This window comes from Leptodactylus fuscus, chromosome 5 (genome assembly GCF_031893055.1).
Source record: "Leptodactylus fuscus isolate aLepFus1 chromosome 5, aLepFus1.hap2, whole genome shotgun sequence".
Lineage (NCBI taxonomy): Eukaryota > Metazoa > Chordata > Amphibia > Anura > Leptodactylidae > Leptodactylus > Leptodactylus fuscus.
Window position 1 is genome coordinate 67,373,810 of NC_134269.1, and position 27,479 is coordinate 67,401,288.

A 27,479-nucleotide genomic window follows, 5' to 3' on the forward strand; every position below is an offset into this window, starting at 1 on the left:
AAAAACACGAGTTTTTATCAAAAGTTGAAATATTTTTAGGGTTTGCTGGACATTCTCTTTCCTTGCTGTATAAGACTTCACACAAGAAGTCCTATCAGTTTGCTGCAAATATCCTCATCATGCCTGCACCACATTCTCCATTTGTCTTTCAGACAGGTTGTGTGTACATTATAGAGCGGTCTGCAACCTACCCATTATCAATAATGGATTCTTTACATTAAATTCTTAGTAAATGTAAAATGGCAATGAAACATGGGAAAAGCCCAAAGTACCGTATATAGAAGATGCAGGGATGCTAGACTACAAATCTAGGCTATGAAAGTGGTTTACTGTATGTAATCAATAAACCATCAGCAATAACACAAGCAGCTAGTCAGAAGTAGAAAGTCTCTCTTCTCCTCTTTGAGCAGCGTACAGACAAGGAGCACGGAGCAGCAGATCGCTGCGTAAGCATGCAGGGATTGAAGAGAGATCTGCGCCTCCGCATACTGTTCTTCCCTAGTAACAGGAACTGAACAACAAATTAGGAAAATGGGAGAAACTTAGTGGCAGGAACTTGAGAGGTTTTCAGACCGAAAACAGCAACATTTTTATTAAACGGATTGGTCAAGAACCACATGTTCTATTAAATTAGTAATTTTTTTGAAATGTAAGTGATCATTCAAACCAAAGTTTTCACCCTGTTGAATAGTTGGGACTCTCTCAATCAAGGGGCCAAACTTGTGAAAGTTTCAGCTACTGCAAAGGTGATAACTTGTTAGATTAGAGACAGTTCATCAATAAACATTTGCTTGAACTGGATGCCATTGCTACATTTGCTTTGCATGAGATATGCTAGAACAGAGTACTATCCCAAATACAGCATACGTGCAATAAACAAACGTTCTTCAATGGATTCCTTTTAATAGTTAGCTTTGTTATGTAGTTCACTTTTGGAGATTTTAAAAATCAAAATAAAACGTAGAAATGTTAGGTTTACAGGGCAGTTTGTGCACTACAGGAGGGGCCTCTTGCCTCTAAGACCCCTACCATCGTCCGCCTGGGCCACTCCATGCACAAATAGTTGATACTCCCCTTTTAGGATATGTACCAGTCTACTTGAGCAGCATGCATATGGCTCCCGGGTGAGGCTCATTCCAGTGCACCAACTGTTCCATTTTCATAAGACTAGTGTTCTGTATGTCATATTTGTAGGTTAATGTTATTTATCACTATAAGGAGCTCGATAGGTTTGTTTGAATGATTGCTATAGATTTGACTTATCAACTAGAGGCACAACTCACCTCTACTTTTATCCAGAAAAGATTATTTTTCCCCTTCTGAGTGCATTTGAAGGTTTCCCTGAAGTTTGGCGCTCTAACAATGATGATACGGAGAAGCTTTACCTTCTTGTTGGGAAGGATTTCAATAGGATTTATGAAAGTGCCACAGGGATTCATGCCTATCCACCCACAACAGCATTTGTGAGGTTGCATACTTCTGCAGGGCAAGCTGTCCTAGCTTACCATTTGTGTCAAGATTTTTCATTTCAAAAATATTTCATGGAGATGACGTCAGGGCTCTGCAGGTCGGTCAAGTTGTTCCACACGAGACCTTGTGTTTTTTCATCCTTTACAAACTCTGTATTCTACTAGCTTGGAAAAAAAAGAATCTTCTGACAGTAATGCTCGTATCCGAGATAAAAGCTACAGCTCTTGTTTCATAAGTAGACAGTGTACTTGTGGGGAAGGAATTTGTATAGTAGCGGCCTTATATAATAGTAGTAAGTGTTTATGCAGCTTTGGCATTGACATCTGAAGTAGAGGTAATCATCCCCATTATAATGTCTGTTACTTCAGTAAGAGAAATCTGGATCTTATGAATTGATGGACTTGTCGGTTATTCCAATGAAAAGCTATAGAAGAGCAGGACTATACCAAGGTTTGGAGAAGGATGGAGGACAATGAATGTGTCCTTCTACACAAATGATGGTCATGTGAGGTCATAGCAGCAAGGCAAATCTTTAATTCATGTTGCACGGTTCCAGGACAATACTTCACTTATTTGTCTCCCCAATGGTGCAAGGTGGAGGAAAGCATACCATCCACTTGCATGGAGATAAAAAGAGCTGTTCTTTGTGAGGGCTGCAGATAAACTACTTCCATTTATAGAGTCATTTGAATGAAAGAAACGGCAATGAAGAAGAGAAATGAAGGCACTAACTATACCAGCTCATCTGTGTCTGACAGCCTGGTCAGTAAATTTCTCTGCACGCTGGAGTCGGAGAACTTTGATGAGAATTTATCAAGTGTATCCTGTGTTATGTGGTAAGAAGCTCGACTGCAGGCGTGAGCCAAACCAAATCACAACGGAGGGCTAAACAGGGAGCGGGAATATAAAACAGCACAACTATTTATGTTCTCAATGGCCATTTAATAGAATACCCAAAAGTGCGTACTGTTAAACCTGCTTGGTTAGGTCTCCCATACAACCCTATATGAGCAGCACAGGATAAAAGGTATATACCGTAGTTTAAGAAGAAGGCAATGCTTTCAGGTACAAATAATGCCAAGTCTTCTAGAAAAAGCCTGTAAATCCAGCGTGCAACCCATACAGGTAAGTTAATATACACGTACTGCTGATCCATCTATGGCGGTAGGGAGAGCAAGACTCACGCTTTCTCTATAAGGAATGGGAACATTTAATAGACAAGTCTCCTACTTATGGGCTGATTCTCTGTAAGTCAATAAATGCTTCTTTTTAGTGGGAAAACTCTTTAAAAGCCCATTGAGGTCAACAAATCGGCTGCAGATACACAAATATCTCTTGCAATAAATCATATACTGACATGAACCTGATAACACTTGTTATATCTAGCAACCATTGGGCTTTATGGGGACAAACAATTGTTAAAATTATAAGTCCCTATACAATTTGCACTTATCCGCACCACCAGATTGTTACTTGGCACGGCACCACGTAAGGGCTACTAAAAAATAATTTTTAAACATAAAATAGGTGGTCACGAAACAAATGAAAATATGTTTGGTCAGAATTTTTAGTCCGGAGAGGGCAGATGTGGAGCCAACATCAAGCACAAGAGCAGAAACACTCAAGTGAGCACTGTGCCCCAGAGGAGGTCTCATCCTGCTCTTTGGCATCGGCATGGAACCCCCTCAGCCCATAGAAATTAATGAGGAACAGCGAGCACTCCGGTAACAATGTGATGTCACCTGAGCGCATTCCACTATAAAATCACCCCAACTCCCCCCGCACTCTATCATGTGCATGTAGTCTAAAGCCAATCACATCCAAAAAGGCCACAACGTCTGCTACTGCCCTTTCATTTCAGTGATAGATTAGGGTGGACCAACCACCTGGACCGTCACTGATCAAAATGTCAGACATGTTACAATCATGTATGAAGTTTTAGAATACAAAAGATACATTTTAAGCCAATTTTGATCTGAAAACACCAAATCTAATGAGAGTAAATGATGTATTCCCAAGCGTAGCATCTCTAACTTCATACTTTGATGCTCAGCTAAGGCAATATCAACATCCATTCTGATATAACATAGTTAAAAGGAAACACACACACAAAATAAAGAATATTCAGGTCTTAAGATGAATAGTGATTTATAGATCAAAATGGAACATTTTCATTACCATGGAAACAATGAGTAAAATGCATGAAACCTCTTCATTTCAAAAGAAGACCTTCACATTTCCAGCCCATAGCTAACATTGCATTCCACCATTTGTTTGCCAACACAAACACACAAATCGTGTATGTACATATGTGCTATAGATTATATATACACGTGACAAACACACTTCAATTAGCCATGAATATAAATAGATAGAATATTATATTAAATATATTATATATATATGTATATATATATATATATATATATATATATATATATATATATATATATATATATATATATATAGCACACAAACTCACAGATTGTATCCCTTTATTCCAAAGCAAATTGGTAGGGGGGGGGGGGGGGGACAAAAACACACAACGCCCACAGTAAAGAAGGGCAAAATAACAGATTGTTAATAAATTCCAGCACGCTGCAGTCCCTTCATCCAGGAGCTTCCCGGAGGATGATGATGATCTCCAAGCAGCAAATCTCTCGGGAAATTATTGGTAAAACAAAACCAGACTTTAGAGGTGATCATGTGGCTGAGTATTCTAGGAAACTAGCCTTAACCCTTAGCATCCAAAACACCAAAACAGAAATTCTGCATCAAGACAAGCTGAAGATGTTAAACATACTTGCACATCGTAGTAAAAAGGAGGCCATGCATATTATACTGAAGCCAACCATACACATTAGATTTTGGATAGAAATCATGTTGCCATCTGATTGCTTATGGGATTGATCGTGTGAACAATCCCACCATCAAGATTAACAATTAAAATATCCAATAAGGCTGATCTGGTTTTGCCATCTACCCATGTCCATCTGCATGTCAGATTGGCCGTACCTCAGCCTTTAAAGGAGTTTGACAACAGCTTATTCCCCTTTCTGTACTGACAACACATTCACATTTGGAATTAACATGTACGCTGAACAAGCAGACCCCACAAACAGAAGAAGTTAGTGAATCTGGCTTCAGAATAAAATGATCAACGTCTACTCTCCACCACCTCTGACTCCAACCTCTACTCTACAGCTCTGGATCTAGGACTAGATGTTATATTCCAAACATTCCTAAGGTTCCCATAGACATCTGATCATGTGCATGAGGCCTTAGGTTTTAGATTGTGGAAATACTGATCCACACTTCTAATACTGCACATATTACTGTTGGTACACAATCTTACAAATTCTTGTCTATTTCACCAGACTCTTCCTTTTTACTAACAATTAACCTCCAAACAAGTGAAGTACAAGAGTGAGGAGACCCTGCTAACAAAGCTTCATTTTACACCAGAACTTTATGGATAGGGCCCTTCAGTGAGCCTGGCGTTCCTTGAGACAGAAGCTGCCCACTCAGACAACCTCCCGCAGGCTAACTCAGACTTGTGATGATCAGATGAGCTTTTCATTGCCGAGCTCAGCAAAACAGACCATGATAAACTTCCAAAATTAAAGCCACATTTGAAAGGCCATTAAGTTTTCATCAGACGCGCAATGACTCAAGAGTGCGTGAGGGTATCAGACAAAGTACGTTTGTTGGAAGGAAGAGTCATTTGCTTTATAGACACTAAAGTGACAGATGACACTCCAATCTCCTTCACATACTAATAAAAAGGAAGCGCTCAAACCCCCAGATGACTGGCCCGGCACTTGAAACACAGAGCAGTTTATGTCTTAACACACATAAAACCCCAAAGGTTTAAACAGACAAGAGCAAAACTAGTCTGCTTGGATATTATGGTAATGTATTGCCAGGACTATAAATTATAGCTGAATATTAAAATGCATTATTCTGGTAATTTTAATCACAGTATGTTCGTCCCCTAGGAAAAGATCTACTTTAACATATTAATGTGTCCTCGCACTATATCAACTCTATATGTGTGAGCGTGTTTAAGTAGATCTGGGACTGCTAAAGGCATCCAAAGGTTTCTCTGGTAAGATGGCTGTGTTGGTGGAGGGCAAAAGACCATTAGGCTATTAAACAAAAGATGAATAGGGTTAATATAACTAGAATAAGAAAATGTGATTTTATGAGGGGTCAAAGAAATTGGTCAGTAGATCAATAGAAGTGGTTGTGCATGAATCCTAATCCATCCACACAGGGCTCAAGGACTCTCAAGGACCTTCTGAGTGGTGAAATACTTACATAAGAGATCAGAGTTAGTGGGAAATCCCATTCATACCCTAATGACATCAATACATCTGCTGCAGATACTGATGGCTCTTCTGAAATCACTGGTGGTACTTTTAGTGGACAATAAAGACCCAAATTCTACATAACCCATCTAATCTGGCCATTTATTTATTTATTTATTTTAATGTAGATTGGGAGCCCCACATAGAGCTCACAATGTACATTTTTCCCCCCTATCAGTATGTCTTTTTTGGAATATGGGATGGAAATCCACACAAACACGGGGAGAACATACAAACTCCTTGCAGATGGTTTTTTGCCCTTGGCGGGATAATCTGGCCATTTATTGCCATGAACCATATAACTTTAACGGAAAGCAAAAATATACATACAATCTATTACAGTAACTTTTAAAGTTACTAAAAAGTAGGAAAGCTGAGGAGGCGAAGGCCGCAAAATAAGCTATAGTTATGATCTGCATTCACAGAACAAGGCTAAATGTGCATAAATACGTGAAGCAATGAGTCCGTAGGAAAATGGCGACTGCCGACCAAGCTTCCATGGACCTAATGCAATGAGCCTGGGCAACCTCACGGGTCTGACAGCTATATAAAACACAGCTAGCACACTCACAAAGCACATGTTCATGCTCAAAAAGTGAAAATTGGAAATCAAATCTAAAGGTTTGTTGCCATTGACAGGACTTTACTGATAAATTCCAGCAATTAAATAAGAGAGTAGGAAAAAACCCAAAGTGCTGGGCAGCTGTACACCCATCTGCAAGACTTGTACATTTGGTCACTGCACTTTTCATTTTGACTGACAAATGACTGAAAGCACAGGGCCTTGCAATAAGAAACCAAACTCACAGTCCTGTTTTTGGCTGACAGAACAGTGGGGTAGGGCTTATGCTGCAGCCAGCTGCCTCACAGACCTCAGGGCACACCTGTCCCGGATTGGGAGTAGGAAGGGGAAAACCGCTAATTTCATGGGATACATCTAGAGTTCTTTATATATTGACTTCTATTTAGTCTTTGCCACACACACACACACACACACACACACACACACACACACACACACAAAATCAGTCTAGGAGGATTAGGTTAAACCAACAGAAATTTCATCGCTGACGTTAGAAAAGACAACCACTTTGAATATGGTTTAATAATATTCCCATCAATATTTTTAATGTTCCTTTATTGCCAGATGTATTACATGCAAGTTCTAGCAAAGAGCCATTGAGCCATACATTGTATAAAAAGCTGGCGTTTTACATGTTGTGACCACTTAAACAACTTGTTTAACAAGGGAAATACAAGAAATGCGAACAACGTAAAATAAATGACATTGTGGCGCTACATTAGCGAGAGAGGAAAATCGTTCCCCCATACTTCAGTGAATGTACACATTCTTTGCATATGAATGCAATCTATTACTAGAGAGTGTTTTCTGCAAGCCTGCAAAAGCATTGCTACATTACTAAAGTTCTGTCACCCTAGCGATAAATAAAGTCTGCGGTATACAAAGTGAATTATCAGAAACTGAATATATACTGGTCACTTAGAGGAATTTTACCAAATGCACTGCAGTGAAAGGATCACCAAACAAAATGGAGTACGAGAACTTTTACATCCGATTAGCTATGTAACCTAAAGCAAGACCACTGCGTGCTAGCAGTAGGATGGGGACCGCTGGGATCTTTTATGTGGTTAGGGAAGAGTCTGAAGAATGTTGGCCAAAGGCTCAGAAACTAGGAACAAGTATGTGGGACAACAAGTCCACATTCATCCTGACAGGACTGATACTTGCCTTTTACACACGACCTTTTGCCAGGGGCTAGCAGAAGTCTCTACAAATGGCCCTACACCAAGTGGAACATCTTGGGAATAACAGTTTACCATTGTGATAGAGCTAAGAATAGTTCGTCAACAATGGGTCTTAGAAGACATGCTAAGAGCCTCTTATGATCACTTACGTCACAGGCAACATTTCCACTAACAAGGGTAATTTTAGGTTGTGGGTCATCAACTTTTGACATCACAACCTCCGCACACAAACACTTCTGGATGTAGTGTAAAAGTTAACTGGAATGCACGTCCATAGAATATTCAGAAGTCCTTTTCCCAGGACTGGTGTCTAGTTTTGGGTCAGAGTCCGTGTCAAATTGTGCAATTCAAGTCTTCATCAGGATTTTGTGTTTCATCATCTTTAACCTTCTGTTTCTTTGCTCAGGCTCCATTTTCATTTTTCTCCATTGAACATTTCCATTAACTAAATTAACATTGCAATTAACTAAAGCCAAAGCCAGTATCCCCCCAATAAACACTTGTAAGGTCCATCCTCCATCATTCTCAACCATGCCAAACGAAGATCACCAAAAGGGGCAACACCCTGGGCACCTTGTAGCAGTGGGTTTGTAGGTTCATTTCTGACCAAAGGTAACATCTGAATGGAGGTTGTAGGCATTTACTGTGGTGGAGATGGGCAATACATTGTAAAGTAACAGACATTGAAAGCCAGCTCAGTGGAAGTGAACTTTATCACATATCGTAGATTTTGTCTTAATGCCATCCTGTCTCATTCTGCTATTGTAACTGTACGCTGTCCAAACAGGATTGACGAATGATGAAACAAACCAAAATTCAGTGGTGCATTATATAATATCTAGCTAGGTATCTGTGTTCTGGGGTGCTTGAAATAAGGAATTAGAAAATGTGCCTCATATGGGGGAGGGGGTATGGTGAAAGGATGATGTGAGTGGTAATCTCTCTACAGTGCTACTGAACGTTTTGGCACTATATAAGCAGCCGCAAAAACGTTGGCAAATTTCCAAAGCCAAATGTAGGAGGCAGAACTGACCAACATGCTCTGCACCTCCACATTTATTACGTGTTATAGACACACGGTGGGATTGCTGCAAATCTCTTCTCACAGTGGAGCAAAAAGCAGCTGGAATCAATTAGATTCACTGTGGGTTTTCACGCTTTGCACTGCAGAGGCTGAAAATAGTGACAAAACCTGCACCACAACACTATTTTTTTTAAATCTGTGTGTGAATGGGATTCATTTAAATCCCATCCACTACACTGAAACGGTAGATTGCTTGCTGTGTTTACACATGTGGCCCTAACCGTAATGGGATTGTCCTGGATAAGTGGAAAGCCCTACACTAATCTAACCCTCCTCCCCCATCCTACTTTCTAAATAACAAATCAAAAATGCATATTTACCCATATGCTTGCTGCAGTCATGTGACTACCTCAGGGACATTTGCTGGTTAGCCAGTGATGATAAGTTTCTCAGTTTCCGAAAACGGTATGTCACAACTCCACCCCCCCCCCCCCCCCACACACACACACACACCTTTCCTCCATCCACTCCATCATACCTATCGTCCAGACTTCTTTCTGCGGGAAGGACGGCTCCTCCTTCTTTTCTGTTTGCCGCTGCTTCTCCCAGCACCGCACTGCACTCTGCTGCCGATAATTCACCTCTATTGCGCAGCTCCCACGCATGAGCAGTAGAGGTGGATTGTCGCTGCAGCACTGGGACAAGAGTGCGCACCAGCAGTCAGATAAGAAGGAGGGGCCGTCCTGCAGGAGGAAGATGGGAGGGAAGGAAGGAAGGAAGGAAGGAAGGAGATATATATTGGGGTCAGGGGTTAGGCTGCATAGGTGGGAAGGGCTAGTAGTGGGCGGGATAGCTAGAAAGACAGTGAGGGTATATATGGGAGGGAGAAGGGGGGGGGGTGATGCGAGAGGGAGGTAGTGTGGAAGTTACATAGCAGGAGGCTGAACCCTATAAACAAACGCAGAAGATAACAGGAGCTCCCAGAGACACCCAGAAGTCACTCAAAACACTGAAAGAGGTATATGGGTGCATTTATTAACTCATTAATAGATCTAACAGGCCGTTTAAAAAAAACAAAAAAAAAACAAAAAAAAAAAAACTTTTTTTCCCCCCAGAAAACCCCTTTAAACTGAAGCCCCACGTTCTGAAAACTCAGCATTTTTATACTGATGTAGAAACAAATGTGGAAAAAAAAACCAAATGCTGCTTTTTTACAATACCTCCAAAGTGAATGGGTAGGGACTCACCGTTTTTGGGGATGAGAAACTTCACATGCAAATTTTTTTTTTAATTTTTTTTTATAAAAACCATATAAACAAGCATCTTAACTGGGTACAAGGAATGCAATGTACATCTATATTTTATTATATACACTTCTTTTAAAGGAGAATTTTCCATTAGACCCTTTATACACGAGTCGATGAAATCCTCACCTTTCAGCGCCACAGTCTAATATTAATGCTGTGAAGTAGATGCATGTTCCAGAAGAGACTGTAAGCTACTTTTCCCATTGGGAACTGAGCTGAGGATTCAGTGTTGTGCCATTACATCCACATTACTGTGCCGTGCACATCTTTTATTTCCTAGTGCCAGCAAGTCAGGCAGAACAGTTCTGCTTATTGTTGGATACAGTCATGGGAGCGGCAACGATGTATGAAATGATTGCAGCTAGCTGGATGCGCCGGGAAGGGATGGAGACTTACTTGTAGAAGAGAAGCTGCACTGCATGGAGGCTACTATTAACAGCAACTCAACCAATATGCTGGGCTAAAGAGCAATTGGATGAAAAATAAAAAAAATCCAGACTCACTAAGTAGCAGTATAATGGCATTTAACTAGGTTTTTATTATTTCATATAAAAGGACAGCACTGCTTTACTACTGCGATCTTATTACAACATTAGTAATGGTAGGATTTGTGTACTATTTTGTTTGGCTATATTTTTTATGTTTTAGTGTCCATTTAGTCAATGTAAAGATTTTAAGTTCAATTAAGCGACAAAACTATTTTGTATCCACATTACGTAACTCAGCTACATTGTATGGTCTTCCTTTTATCAGCAATTCCAGGTAGAGAAGAGGGACACATATTTACATACGTAGAGTTTACTGGACATTGTTATAGGTCCAGGATCATCCAACAGAGGCCACCAACAGAGGCCACAAGCACACACACTTGGGTGGTATGTGCCATATAGAGTACTGTTCTAGCCTATATTGGGGCCAATGGCCAACGTATGGCTTTAGATTGGCAGATACTACCAAATACTCTCTGCTTCAGGTCCTGGATTTCCAATGAGGTCACAGGAGGTGGTCTGTGTATCGCGGCTTCAACTCAAACTATTTCTGTGTCCTGAAGACATGAACATGTTGACAAAGTCGGCATCTTGGACTCAGGCAGGTGTGAAGTAATGATGACATTGCGCCTCAATACAGTTGACCGCAATCACAGGAGTGGACCCATAAACAGCTCCATAGGAACCAGGTGAGGCAAGTATTTTTGTGCATTTTACCATGTGGAGACACTGAGAGGGATATAATGTGTAGGGACCACAAGGAAGCAATACTGTGCAAGCGGCCATTTTCTCATGGCCTGTGGGCATGCGCAGTCTGCTCTGCCCGAGGCCTAGAAGTTATTGCCGGAAGAAGAGGCTGAAGAGAACGCTGCTGAAGAAGATGGAGGCGGCGCTGGAGAGAGTTCTCTCGCAGCATTAGGGACGCCCCCAGTGCTGTCCCTAATGGGGGCATTATACTTTGTGCGTGGATTACAGGTGGATCAGTAACTAATGGTACGTGAAGATGACAGGTAGTCTCATGCTGACACACATCCATATAACAATTGTTCTAACTCCTTAGTAGGGGTCACCTTCCAGCATATGTAATTTTACAAGGTTGGCCAATTGTGCATATTTATATCGGTGAAGATGGTTATAACAAGCCACTTAATAAAGCGCTCTAAAAGTATACAAGCCCCTGTAGTACCATCACTTTAGTAGAAGATTTTTCTGTCTGAAGAGAGGCACACAGCTTTAGAAGTACATGCTGAAGCCCATTAAAACCTGCAGTTTTACAACATGTCGCTAATGCCTGCGGCGGAGATGCAGCCACCAGCACTTCTGTCACATTTTGTCTCATCCATGGACATCTAATGAGTAGAGGCACAAAGGACTTTTGTGGGATGCCCTTTGATCTACCATCTTGCGTACTCTGCTGAATGTCTGTTTTGTAAAGGGAACTGGTCTACTATTATACCCACATGACACAGAATTACTGGTATGAAAGAACTACAAGCCTGGAGATAGGAAGGCGCCATGTCATTTCTTGTGTCATGTAGTCTAATATTTCTGGCCATAGTCCCATGGCAGGTAAGGCAGAGAACCAGAAGCACTACAGGGGTGTTTGGCGTTTCTCTTTCAAGCAGGAAATAATTTTTCCATAATTTATGTTCTGGCGTAACATAAAAAGAAGCAGTAGCGCATGGTAACTAAGGCACGAAGAAAAATGACATTATGGCGCTGCAGAAGACGTTAAATGACTCTGTACATCTGAGGTTTTGCACATTACTTTCCCCTAATGTATTGGGCCACATTTCCAAATTGCTGAAACAGATTGCAGAGGAGCTGGAAATAACAATGCCCTATGGCTTTACAAAAGGTATTAAAATTCCATTAGAGGGAAAAAAAAAGTTCAGGGGGGTGGTATAGGATTATGAAAACACATCCGTTTTGGTCCAAACACCGTGCAATATCACACAGCGCATGGACAAAAGTGACACAATTTTGAAGGGAAGAGGGAATTTAGACCCTTTTCCAATCCCAGGTAACTTCTAACATCTTATATCCAAATTTCAGGTATGATTAATGTTGCATATAAAAAACAAGAACCACCATAGAACAAATTATATCTTTTTACTGGAGTGAGTGGCTTACAGGATAATATAATAATATATATATATATATATATATATATATATATATTTTTTTTTTTTTTCTTCAAGACTCTTGGCAAGTTTCGCTTCATGCTCCATTCTAAGCTTTTCCTGTTATCGAGTGGCTGTATGTCTAGGTGCACAGAATATTCTCCAAACATAAGGTCCAGCTTTTCATAGCAAGTATACAAGACAGTGGTGAGGTCTTCCTACTGTAGCTGAGTTTTCAGTTCATGCTCTTTGTATATATTACTGGCCGGGACTTCCTCACTATCAAGAGTCTGATCGCCATGTGAAATACAGCAAATGCTGCAAACAAGGGATTTATGTATTTCTGCTATGGAACACATTCTATTACAAAGTGGGAAATTCTTTACTGTGCCAGGCGCAGAGCTGGGAAGTTTCTTACTCAGAGGACATTATATCAATCTATTGGGCTTCTCTCGGGCGAGCGGGACAATCTTTTAACATTTCAGAGGACTGCAAATATATTTAAGGGAAGCACAGTCCTTGTTTTACCTTGAATATTTTATACTTGAATCCTGGCCCTTACCATTCCTCCCTTGTTATTTTTCTGCCTGTACTGACCAGGAGAATTGTAGAGAAGAAGCTGAACAGGTAAAGCACATTTTCGGCAGCATTTGTCCCATTTTAATGCATTCCTACAGTTCCACAGGATAGGTGCAAAGTGTTTGATCACTGGAACAACGCACCACACATCAAAATATAAACTGGCTGTAGCAATATCTTCAGATTCAGATAATATTGATCAAATGTGTTTGGGTACCTTAATCTTAACAGCTCTTTCAGCTATGTACTGAAATGGGAACAGTTATATGGGCAACTAAGCTCTTATTTATTTTTCTTAAAGCTTTAAATGGTCCATCAGAAATTAGAAAAAGGGCCTATGACCTATTCCCACACACTACCACCACTATTCTTGCTCATTTTTTCCCCCCATAGATTTGTGCCACTTTTTGCAGTGGGGCGGGGGGTGGTCTAGACAGACTTGTTTTCTGATCCAAGACAACACCTAACTTTTAGGATCTAAAATGGATCTTCTCTGGGGAAAATGAACCGCAGCAAGCTAGTGCTCTACTACCCTTGATGCAATGCACTGTCAGCTCCATCTATGCAGACGTTTCCCGGTCAACCATCTATACGCTGAAGAATCCCGAAATCATCTTCTAATGAGATAAAAGTATGTTCTAGTTCCCAGCACAGATTCTTTCGGCAATTATGATATCATACATAAAAACATGAGTATCTGTGGGACTGCTTGTCCCAGATTAAACACATACGCTCTCGGTTAAACATACTACAACGGTTAAATCAATAAGACCTTTACTTTAAGATGATTGCATTTTTCTAAGAGTCAATTACATCGATAGGCTGATAAAAAAAAATTGATCCAAAATGTTACTTTGGCCATTAGAAAAGACAGAAGGAAGGGTTAAAAACGGGAAAGCGATTACCTGCGGTTTATCTACTCCCTGTAGGATACAGTGTTACAAAGATTAAAAACCTTCTCCCATTACTTTATATGGGCCGATTCCTTATAAAAGCTCAATGAGAACGCTGGAGAGGAAAAGGAAAAATCTTAACCGCTTTTCAAAGCAAAATCTCCCCGTGTAACAAGAACTGATAGGAATTGTCTGTTTTAATCAGCAAAATTACTTATTACAGTCACACGGCCTTGGCGAGAGCAAAAAAAAAAAAAAAAAAAAAAAAAAAAAAGGATATTATAAATAGATGAATGGAGACCTCGTGGAAGAGGTCAGTCAGCACAAATTGGCAGCCTAATGGAAAAGATTCTTACAGTACACGTGTATCTACAAATAAATAAATACAGATGCTTGCTGAGGTCTGTCTGATGTGTCTGTGTGTTTGCTCACAACCGCTGGCCAGGACTATGGGGGCACAAAGCGCTGTGAGTGGAGGAAGAGGGGGGCGGATTACAGAGCACAAAAACAGAACGGAGTTACAGAAAATAAACTGAATCAATGTTCCTGACCCCTCGCATGGAGTGTGAAAGTGACAGCTGAGTTAATGTGATGTAGTCTGAGACTTCTCCATGGATTATGATGACAAAGAAGCGTGGGTGAGTGTAAATAAGAGCACTCCCAATATCCTTAAAACAGATCATTACACATGTCAGGCAGGCTCACGCCATCTGTGTGGCAGGCTTCCACCGATGTACCACGTTCCCACAAGAGCATTCTGGTTTTACAAGAGCATTCGTGCATCTATTAACACGAGGAACACAATTGTAACAGCGCTTATTTTTGGAACGACTGGAGGTTTATGTGCCTTATAAATGCTGGAAAGTTATAGCCCGTGTGTGCCCTTTATATAGTATGCTGGAATTGCAATTCCATGTTCTCTTATGGTGCCCACATGCATTAGATGAATGGTCGCTGAACCTGCCAACCTCCCTCCATGCCAGATATTAGAGAAAAGAAGGATGTTGAAATCTAACAAGTGCAATTCTCATCAGTGATAAAGTGTCAGCAGCGTTGCCTAGCACTGGCTTAATCCACTCTTCCATTGGGAACACACACACTTTAATGAGCACCTATGTATATAGTGGCTGGAAGAAATAGCCATTGCCAGAACAAGTATTTAGCTAAAATCTATCCAAGGTTATGACCACCTTTACATCAAGCACAGAGGAGTAGATTCTGTTCCCAACATGCTGATTTGCAACGTATCCAACTTCAGACTTATAGCTGCAATGTATTGCAAAATTCTCTGCAGCCTTAAGCCTCAACTAGTCATTTCCCCAAGCCAACATACAAAGTACAAGAGACGTAGGGTCAGTGTCGTAACTACCGGGGAAAAGCGGAGGCAGCTGCCACAGGGCCCGGGAAATTAGGGGGCCCGACCACAGCTGCTACTGCTGCTTTTTTTTTTTTTTTTTTTTTTAAAAAATAGGCCGTTACCAGCTGGAGTTTCTCCAGCCGGTAATGGGCGCTACTTACTTACCAATCCTGGCAGGGGCCGGGATCGGTAAGTGACGCCACTTGTTAATGAGTGTCCACAATGGAGCATAATACTGGGCGATGGGGCCACTATGGGGCATAATACTGAGTGAAGGGGCCACTATGGGTATAATGCTGTGTGCAGGAGAAACTATGGAGCATAATACTGGGCGATGGGGTCACTATGGGGCATAATACTGAGTGAAGGGGCCACTATGGGTATAATGCTGTGTGCAGGAGCAACTATGGGGCATAATAGTGCGCACAGGAATGCAGGGGGGGGGGGGGGTCGGGGTCTTCGGCGTCGGTGGGGGGCATATCAAAGGTTCGCCACGGGGCCCCACCATTCCTAGTTATGCCACTGCGTGGGGTTCTTATTTAAAGGGGACCTTTCACCACCTTTAACAAGTATTTCATTTTTATCCTTCCATAAGCTCTGCACCCTTAATTTTGACACAGTTGGAATAACTTCTCTAGCCCCACCATTCCTGAGCAAAAAGTAAGTTGTATAAAACAGGAGATACATCCATTTAAAGTAGTAAATGCTACAGCTCTACATACTGCACTAGTACTGGTGTACGGTATAGACTCTCCCTGGCAATGTTTAGCACATTGTTTTACAGCCTGTTTTGTATTAAAAGGAAGCTAGATAGGTTAAGTATATTACTAAAATATTCACAAATGGTTTTAAAAGAGTAAACTAACCACACAGCATTGTAAGGCGCATCACACCTATTAAAACAGAACCAATTTGGAGCGTATAGCTCCTATGTGCCGGGTGGTGCGCTCCTCTTTAGAAACTTGATGTGACACGCCTTGAAGTAGTTTCAACAGGCTTTCATTCATATACAGATAACGCGTTTCAGGGTATGATTGCAGGCATGCAACATGCACCCCTTCATCAGATCTACATAAAACAATATTAAAAACAAAAAGAAAATAACCATTATACGCATTAAACGCGTGCTGTATATGGATAGAAGCCTGTTGAAACTACTTCAAGGCGTGTCACATCAAGTTTCTAAAGAGGAGCGCACCACCCGAGACATAGGAGCTATACGCTCCAAATTGGTTCTTGCTTCACACGGTCGGTCTACGTGATGACCGGACGTCCCGGACGTATGCAGCCCCTGCCTAAAGGGGCTCCATATATTCTGAATACGGCATCCCATTTGGGACAAGTGAATTCTCCCCGTATTTTTGGAGGCGATTCCGGGGCTTATTCGTGCGAGTGAGAAGTCTAGCAGTTGGAGCGCAAGTCTCCCTGTTTTTCCTCTATCAAGTACACCTATTAAAATGGTACCTTTTCGATGTGCACCTACTGCTCCTTTTATAAATATACATATGCACCTGCAATGTCATGGCTCTCCCCCTATGCTAATTTGCAGCAATTTGATTCTGACCAACATCCAGGCTGATGCCAGATCTTGTGCTTGCGTCATGCAATGGAGTTCTGGCTCATGAGCAGTAAATTCGCCTGTGCTGCTGCAGAATATTAGATCTCTACTGCACCTGCTCCAGGATTGAAATGCACTGTGCAGGCAATAGAGTCCCAATGTCTTGGAGACTGTGATGCGGCCAGTCAAAATCAAATGGATGAAAACCTAACAGTGAAGCTTGGGCAACTGCAAGAAAAATTATGAGCAAGGTAGCGCTTGTGAGAGGATTAACATATTTCTAAAAAGTATGGATTTTTCTGCAAGGGAGCAGGAGACGCACAAAAAAGATACAAATTTCAATGTACCCTAAAATGTAGTGCGTTTAGTTTACTCAGTGTGATCCTGCAGACAGACTTTCCATAAATAACTCGCACTAGCTGGCCTCTATGCTGTCAGGTTATGAGGACTCTGACAGCAAAAAGTTATTCTTGCTTCAAATGTCCCCAGAAATCTGATGAATCCATTACAACTCTATGGGAACTGTCTGATTTTGCTAGGGTCCATTTGAAAAGCCATCATCGCTCTGTTAATAAAAGTCATGACTAATGTAAACAGAGCCCAAGTCTAGGCTAATAAGGTCAGAAGATAAATGTGCAGGAGTAGAGACTGGACGCCTGTATTTATAGACATCGGCAATTGCCAATGATTATATGACGTTCACCACAATTTATCCAGCATGCTGAGATCTGAGGTTAATCAATCTGAATCCAACCAGAGTAACCTCAGCATGTTCTCCCCGGGTCCTCTCACACGGATTTAATCTCAGAGTCTGAAAACAAATTGTCAGATTAACTAGCAGCTCACAGCCCTGGATCCAGCGAATGAGACTGGCGTAAAGAAATGAAGAGAACAAGTACTGTAGTACTCTGAGCAATCATACTGAGGATCTTGGTATACACAGGCGTGTACGCTATATATGTGTGCCAGCTTTAAAAAATCTATATCTATCTCTCTCCCGCTTAAGTAGGTTCCAGTCACACAGCATTTGGCATATTTAACATAATTATTCTTCAGCTTTCCAGAATTATATTCTATCATCTCCTCCAAATCCTGCAACAAAAAATACTTTGAGAAAACACAAGGCTTCCTTCCAAAGTCTTACCTGAGGATCTCTGCTTAGCAGTAAATGTCTTGTTCTTTGAGGTGTTAAGGATCTCTTCACCACAGCCCGATGGTGAAAATGATAATAATCCCCAAAAATCTAGGAGAGATGATAGGAAAATGGTTACCACACATGTACAGATCTATGGAGCACAGTGCCCACCTACATCCCCATGTGTCAGACACACAAATATCCTATTCTATTACACCTAAATGGATGGTACATAAGTAGTCAATGCAATGACTGTGCATAAACCAGCTCATTTGTGAGAATACAAAGTGCACATATCATACTGCACATGCTTAATAGACTCTAATGGTATGCTGATACTCCAACCAGGATGCATAATGTGCCCAAAAACCCAACCAGAAATAGAGTTGTGAAATACTTTATACAGTTACATTAGATGAATGAGCTCAGTACACACAGTTATGGAATTAAAGTGAGTGTCAGGTTCAATTAAAGTGAGTGTCAGGTTCTGACCATTAAACTCATTACAGCGCCTACTAGTGAGGAGAAGCAGATGAAAAAAGTATTTGTTTATGGCAATTAGATCTCTCTCCATGGCCTTAAATGTGCAAGTAAGGCTGCAAGTGCCCAATATGGGGCGGGGGTGCAGGGCAGGGTCTACAACATTGAGTGTGAGCACTTAGCAGGCGGAAAACTGCCCACTGGCCACTTGCAGCTCATTTAGAGAAGACCAAATGCCAAGAAAACAAAGGCACGTCTACTACATAACACATAGTTTTATGGTAAAGTTGTAAATCTAAATGTAACTATAAATCTAAATGTAACTATAAATTTTATTAAAATGGTTGCCGAGTAAGTTTATTAAATTAAAATTTACCTTAATTATTTCAGCAAATATATGAAGCTGGAGTTGGGGGTCCCAGGCTGGTTTGGACCTCAGAACACGTGATCAAGACCATTCCTAACCTCCCCCAGGTGGGTACACCACCCCCCCAGGTTCACAGATAGTTACCTGTATTATGGGGTTGGCTGACCCAGGGTCCAAACCAGACCGGCAATCCCTGATCCAGCTTCATAAAGTTAGGTAACATCTTAGATAACCCCTTTAGGGAGAGCAGTCACCATAAGCTTCAACAAGAAGTGTATACGTAGATGAGTAGAGTGGACAGGGTTACAAAACCTGAAGGTTCTGGGACTCTATTCATTCACATTCAGAGCCATTATCTCCAAATGGAGAAGACTTGGAAAAGTAATGAATCTTTATTAGAAATGGCTGGGTTTCCAAGAAATACTCCAAGGCTGAATAACACATTATCCAAGAAATCCCAAACATCCCAGAATAAAATCCAAAACCAAGTGTAGGCCAGTGCTCATTACTCTACAATGAGAGAGACTGGGCACAAATAAGATTTATGGGTGCGTACTAAGGTGGAAACAAGCGATATTCAAGAGTAGCCACAATGCTCATCTCAAATGCAAGAAAACTCTCGAGGATATGGAAAAGTACAAGTGTTGGATTGCAATTTCTTAGAAAAGACAGTATTCATTCAAAACCTGTGTCACAGAGTCCAATATAGCCAACTGTGACCAATATGGAGTAATATTAGCAGAACAAAAAACTCCTAAAGTGACTGTCTCCCAAAGATGACTAGGAGATCTGGACATCATAGAGGAGATCCCTCTCCATGAGACATGAGAACTTCTCTGTGCGAGTGGCTCATGTTCTGATGGAGCGGCGCGGTCGCTGTATTACAAGCTGCAAACCTGCCAGATCTAGTATTCAGGAGGGATTCTGAAGGCACACACTTCTAAGCATCTTATACTTTTATACTTCAGGAAAAGTAAGGCTTCATTCACATCTGTGTCAGAGCCCTCTGCTATAAAAATGCTAGACAAAATACAACAACATGTAGCATATCTAATAAAATGCTGGGCCACTGTCATCATGGAAACCCCATGGAGCGCTTTATAGTCATTGAGGTCCACTGGGCACTTGATCATGTTCGTCTTACAACAGATCCTGTTCTTGTTATTTTTGTTGCTCGGCTTCTGTAACAACCACCTAACAATGCAGATGTGAATGAAGCCCAAGGCATCATTTCACCACTGGCACCTATATATAGTGTGAAGCAAACACATGTTAAACTAGAATGATGTACCTTTGAACAAGTGTCAGCCCACTAGCAGAGCAGTGCTAGATGCAGATGCAATGCTTCACTCTGATATATCTACAGATAGAAGAGATATATAACCTGTGCTTCATGCCCCAGATACAAGCAGCAGGCTTATAGTTATCGTGGTTATCTATACCGCTCCCAGAAAAATCGAAAAATAAGCAAAGAAAACCAAGCATGAAAAATTCTGCTCTCTCTCGCCTAGGTTATGCTTCAGATATATGAAGACTTGGAGAAGTTCTGTGAATTTATGGTATAATTCACTCTGCCATCCCCTCAATGACTGAGCTGGCGACCATACTTTGTAAAACAGTCAAAAAAAAAAAATACACTTCAGTAAAACACAATAGGCGGCCGTGGCAATGACTGCTCTGCGTTGCATGGGATCAGACACATGCCATGCCTGTCTCTACTCCTACAGTGGCGCGCTTCTCGAAAGTGACAGGGGTAATAAATATTAACTAAAAGAGGGGAAAAGCAGTGGCGAAAATTTATGACCACATGCAGAACTCTTTTTATACCGACATCAGAACACCACAAGGGTACATCTCTCAACAATACGGTGATGACACAGGCCTGGCTGACACCAGCAGAGAATACTTGCAAGTTTCGGAAGACTGCCTGGTACATTTACTTACTGATCACCGAATTATATTTGTTTTATAATAAAAGGAAAGAGGAGGAGGAGGCTGAAAACAAGGACAAGAGCAATTACGCCTGCAGAAATGATTCCGTCCTTTTGTGAGATATACAGGCTTTGAATAGTGAAGGCTAATGTACTTATCTATTCTGTGGATGTTCTACTGTACGTTAATGCGTCTAGGACGTATAGAACTGTTTACCGATCAAAGCTTTCCATACACACGGCTGTACCTACAGATAAACAAGCCCTCTGAAAGGGCAGCGAATGCCAAACTCCGCTCTCCAGCAGCTTCTACTGAATAGAATTCGCTGTGAATACCAGACAATAGGAAAAGCTTGATATTTATTTTTAGCATGTCCACTATCCTTTTAGTTTTAATCAGAGCGGCTTTTACACTTTCAGGCCATAACCCCTTTCAGGCACAGACTCTAAAAGGTATAGTCTACTGGCTCTGGAATGAAAGCAATGACCCTCCCAGCGGGATTGGAAGTGTGATGGCTTATGACATGAAAATCATTTCTGTAGCCTTAGTACCGGCTCCTGCATTACCATCTTGGAGTCCAAAGCAGGATTTTCATCCATTTTCTTATTGTCATTTTCCTCTTGGTTTGATTCATATACACTTAACATGTTGATCTCACATTGTGGCCACTTGGGACTTAGAAAATGTGCAGACTAGACAAGTGATCCCTTTTCATGACGTTTTGCAATGCACTATTATACGTTATACGCCCATAACGATGCATTGAAATTAATGGGATCTGTTTTGAGCGCTCACATTCTGACACGTGTATACGTGCCAGAATGTGCGCCCCTTAACTCCGCGTGAACTCGCCCTTATAACAAGTCCACATATCTCACAAATTGCCGCAAATTCTGCACATGTTCAATGTGAATTGTGCTGCAGATACACCATAGATTTCAGGACTGCTACACTGAAAGTGGATAAAACCACAATGCAAGTCTCATTTCCACAAAAGAATGAAATGTGGTCCACAGTATATTTGTTTTTCACAAAAGGTCAGTAGTATATAGATGAGAGCTGAACAATCTCACTACTTGTTTTGTACTGTTCACCATTATGGATATCAGTCAGACAATTATTTGTAGGTACGACGTCGGAATAGCCTTAAGAAAGGCTATTTGTCTCCTAACTTTCGTCGTCTTCTCCGTACCGCCGTTCGCCTACAATCCCGGTTTTTCTCGGTATGTAAATTAGCTCTCTTGCAGCACTGGGAGCATCCCCAATGCTGCGAGAGAACTCTCTCCAGTGCCAGCTCCTCTTCTTCAGCAGCAGCATCATCTTCAGCCTCTTCTTCCAGCGGTGGCTTGTAACTTCTAAGGCCTCGGGCAGAGCAGACTGCGCATGCCCACAGACCACGAGAAAATGGCCGCTTACAATACTGTGCAAGCGGCCATTTTCTCGTGGCCTGTGGGCATGCGCAATCTGCTATGCGCAAGGCCTTAGAAGTTACAAGACACCGCCGGAAGAAGAAGCTGAAGATGACGCTGCTGAAGAAGAGGAGGCGGCGCTGGAGAGAGTTTTCTTGCAGCATTGGGGACGCCTCCAGTGCTGTCAGAGCACTGGGGATCGCCCCCAGTGCTGCGAGAGAGCTAATTTGCAGGCAGAGAAAAACCGGGATTGTAGGCGAACGGCGTCATGGAAAAGACGACGAAAGGTAGGAGAAGAATAGCCTTTGTTAAGGCCATTTCGACGTGGTACCTACAAAAAATTGTGTCTGATAGGATCCCGGTAAATATGTAAACCTGAGGGTAAAACCTCCAGCACATATGTCATGTGGGAATCCACCCTTAAGCATGGCATATACACAAGGACAAGTTATTTCTCATTATACCCCAATAAGCATATACACTAGGATATGCAGAGCAGGCTTACGTTCTAAATATGGAAGGGTATAATATCTGAACACTTCCGTGGTTATAATGTGGTTCCCAAGAGTTGAATAGGATATAGGTAGTCGTTTCATATAGCCTACTGGAAAGTGGCATGAGCTTGTCAATGAATTCTTATACTTTAAGTAATAGTTTTACATTTTTATATATTTCATAGTTTATACAAGTAATAGTTTTATATATGTAATATTATTTAGTTCATGAATAAATAAGCACCTTCGACAACAAAGAAATGCTGCTCCAAAATTGTGGATTATCCTGGTGCCTAGATGTTTATTGGCATTCGATGGAACATGAACACAATCTTTTTCCTTCGTTCATTGGACAGATTAATGCGCCATAGTCTGTATACAAGTCCCTGTACAGTGGTTATAACCCACGCAGTGTAGGGCAATAAAATTTAATCCATTCTGAATATATCACGTTGCATTCTTTCAAGACATAGTAAAATACCAGTGGGTGGGTTGCGAAAAAACAGCTAATGACAACAACATACAGTCAAAACCAGACACCTACTGGTCCAGTCAACATGTATGCAGAGATTTCTGAAGCGTCTCAACTTTTTACATGGACAGTTACTATACAGGTTAATAGACATAATGGAGATGGCCGGGTTTGGGCATAAAGAGTTGTGGTTAACACGTTTGTATACAAGTAAAGCTCAGTTTTGATCAGTTGCTGTTCTGTTTCTACATTTGTATCCTTCTCAGATTCCAATCTTAATGCCACATTACACTAAAGAGTCCTATACTAATAGAACGGTATTCTGTAGAATTTCAGTTAATTTACAATGTGCCACTAAAGGGGTTCACACAAGAAAGGAATTGATATTGATAATAGGTTAGCTATGTGGGGTTTAGCAACTGTACAGCGTGCAGTGGCCATGATGGGGTACTGTAGCCCTGCGCCCATTTAACCCCCAGCAGAAGAAAAAAAAAAAAAAAAAAAAAAAAACACACACGTAAAAGCCTTTCAGCCATGTTCAGTTGATACATCTCCCATACAGATATACCATATAGATAATTGCAGTGGACTTTTTAGATTAACCAAATGTATGATAAGGAATAAGCAATAAGGTTTGTTGAAACGCCATTAAAGGTGTGCCTATGTTACATCTGTATATAAGCAGATTATTGATGTCTCCGGCACTAGGGAAGAAGAAACTGCCTTTACTTGGTCAAAGAAAGATTGGAAGGTTTATGCGCTTTTAAAGGTCAGAGAAGAATCAGGCAGCTGAAGAATAGGCAGAACCGATCAAAGAAAAATGTGATAAAGCATGTGATACAAGAAACTAGGAAGAAAAAACAGCAGCTAAAGTGGAAAAACCTCAATACAGAAAGCTTCATATTTTGCAATTGTATATAGGAGAGATTTTCTAACCAATTATACAAGTTTTTTTGGTGTAGATGGGCAAAAATGCGGCATATCTTTGGCGCACGGTCGTCTGCCACATTGCTTCTCCATAATTGGCTGACAGTCATGGTCAGAAGTGAAAGCCAACGAATGTGATATCAGAAGAGAAACAGACCACAAAAAAAGGCTTCAATGTCCCTTCAGACGGAACAGTCATGACCCAGACAAAATCAGAGCAGGAAGACATTGAAGCGCCTTATGACTCTGCAACAACTAGTCAAGAAATGGGAAGGAAAAAAAAGGAATTGGCTGTCTAATCTTATACAGCCGCCTAGACTGCTAGAACAGGATATATTTCTCCGATAACATTTCTAAAAGTTCCTGAATTCTTAAGAAAGTAAAATAGGCAATAAGTGCTGCGGCAAAATTATACAAAATTAATAAATTTTATAACATTTAATAATTTTACCTTAAAGCTGCAGCTCCCTCTCCCCCCTCCCAAATCCACAGCCCTATTTGTGGAGTCAATAGAATTCCTGTAGGAAACAAAGTTTGGACCTCCAACCTAACAACCTCCAAGGAGTTTGAAACCGCAAAGTGCACGGCAGGCAAGGAGTTAACTCCCTTTCCAGGCACCTCCTGGAAACTCCATCACCTCTCTCCAAGTACAGCAGCCTCAATAAAAAGTTTGTATCAGACAGTATCAAATCACGGCTGCGTATAGGATGACCCCTAAGTGTATTACAATGTCAACCCTTATGAAATATCAGCCACTTCCTATTTCCCAGCATATCCCACAGCTGTGCCTGCTGACTTTCAATCACCCAGCACTCAGAGGAGCAGAGAGATTACAGCCTTACACTTTATTGCCAAAAAAGTTATTACATCGAAAAGGAAAAGAGGAAGAAAAATAGAAACTTGACTTCCACATAAACAGATGTGCACAGATCTAAGAAGGAAGCTCAAAATGTACATGGTGATATATTATATACATACCATTCATTTATATATACACACACTGTAAACATATCCATTAAATCATCCAATATGTGAAAGCCTTGTATATATTGTGCTCTGTTATACCTATCAGGCTATGACGGCCCCCTTACTCAGAAAGTTTCCATGAGATCATGAAAAAACTTGCATGCTGAAATATAGAACAGAGATTTTCAGATCTTGCCTGGAGTATGACTTTTAAGTAGTTCTGTGCTTTTATCTGCTTCCACATTCACAGGTCAAGTTAACAAAAAAAAAAAAAAAGTGGTCTCCGTCAGATGCACCCTACTGAGGAACTTGTGTAAGTCCGGGGGAAAAGTGCAAGAGGAAAAGTGCTGCAGAGAAGGGATGTATTGCTGAAGATTGCACAGGCATACCTGGGCAGGATGCATACACTGGAGACATTACTGGTATAGAGCATCGGCCTGAGTCCAGGTGCCTCGCATGTGTGTAAGTAAAGGCTTGTGGCTTTTGATATAGTTAAGGCTTTCAGTCGAAAAATTTTCTTCTGAATACAGAGTAGTTGGCAAGTACACATCAAAGGGAGGGCAGGGAAGTACTCTAGCGCTCTCCACAGTGTCTACCCCTTAGTGCTGACTGACAGCTCCAGCATTGAGTCAATCAACACCAAGATGGAGGTGTTAGGCTGAGTGCTCACAGGGTTGTTTGGTCTGTAAACTGAGGTGGAGGCCGCCTTAGTTTCCGTACCAAAATACAGGTAGCCGTGACTGGGGGTAAGCAATTGGATTACTTTTTTGCCCTTGGAGCCAAGAACAGTCTAAGGCCCTATGGGGCGTCCTGCTAGAAAAAAAAAGTGCTGTGGGAAAAACCATGGTGACAACGCATCGCGAGTCTTCCCGCAACGCTTTAGGCAGAAAGTTCGCAGTGTTTTCCTCTGCAGAATGTTTCAATTATACCTATGGGGAAACCGCCGGTGTTTCCGTAGGACTGTGATTTTTTATTGCAAAGGGGGTATAGGATTCACTAGAATCCTATCCACTTTGCCCTGACTGTAAAATGCCGCAATTTTTCACGTGCCGTTTCCGCTGCATGGCATTTACGCCCCGTGGGGCCTTAGCCTGATGGTGGTTTCTTCTCATCTCCTAGTTGAAAACATAAGCACCAGAGTATGCAAGTGTATATGGGGAGGTGGGCAAGATAGGGGTCACCTCAATTTTTGTATCAGACAGAATTAAATTTTTCTTGCATCCAGCAAAAAAAACAACACAAATCAGTTTATCAGTTCACATGTTTATCCCCCCCCCCCCAGCCCCCATTTTTTTTGCCCGATGGAAAAGTGCAGACATCTGCATACAGCAAATAACAAAAAACTTCATTCTGTGTTGGATGCAAAAATTGTGATGTGACCGCAGCCTTAGATTCACATCATCTATTTAAGGACTAGGTACAGGATTTATATAGTCTCCAACATAACTCTTCGGTTAATGTATACGTACTGATATATGAGCCTTCCATTGGAGATCCAGCTTATCTGTGTTGGTTCCTTCTAACCAAATCAATAGGGAATAAGTGAACGGTGGTCTTGTTGCTGAAAGATTAAAGTCCTTATTGTTCTATCCATATCCAACATATTAGACCTCCTGCATAAAAACCTATGAGGACAAAGTCATGTTGTTGTCCACAAAGTCAGGCTCATCCTTTATTTTGCCAACTTTCTTTAGAAAACTGAAATACTCAAATCTGACTGGCTCTAATGTTCAATGCAAAAATGCTTTAATGGTTTAACAAAACAAAAAAATACAACCCTATGAGACCCAAATGTTTAACATCGCTGGATTCTTGTATTTTAGTTCACTCTTTCAGAGCAATTTAAGAAGCAATTCAGTTTCTATATCTTCTTTTATGTTACCAGTAGTGTTTGTTCTTTAGTAGTAGGGCTGAGGTCTAGAACAAGATTTCACGTCGCTCTCAAAGGGGTCAAAGAAACACAATTATATTGCATCTTGTACAGATTGTACAGTATCTAGGTTTTCGACACATCTTCTGAAGGATAAAAGGGATGTATTCACTGAGGATAATGTGGATAATTAAGGAAATCCTATAGTAGCAGAAGCCAGAACGGTCCAATTATGTGGTCACGCAATTACATTCCATGGTGCCCACATGAAAAAATTTATTATTACACCAATGATGGAATGAATGGACGAGGAGAGTTGACCTTGGCCTTTATGACAGCACAGTCTGCAGTCACGAGATCTGCCTATATGAATGTTATGTGTATATTATATGGCTTATAATTAATCATTAGCGTACATTTAATAGATCAATTCAGCTTCTGCATCAACGACTGTAAGTGATGTCTATAAAATACAACAAGAAACCTGAACA

General features: G+C 41.1%; 1 protein-coding gene across 1 annotated transcript in view; it reads right to left on the reverse strand.

Annotated features, from left to right (window-relative positions):
- The window catches only part of FURIN (furin, paired basic amino acid cleaving enzyme), a 155,031-nt gene that overhangs the window by 56,686 nt on the left and 70,866 nt on the right, over positions 1-27,479 (reverse strand). Inside the window, exon 3 of the mRNA XM_075273383.1 lies at positions 18,081-18,179. Coding sequence (XP_075129484.1) covers positions 18,081-18,179 — 99 coding nt within the window. The remainder of the gene's footprint in view (positions 1-18,080; positions 18,180-27,479) is intronic.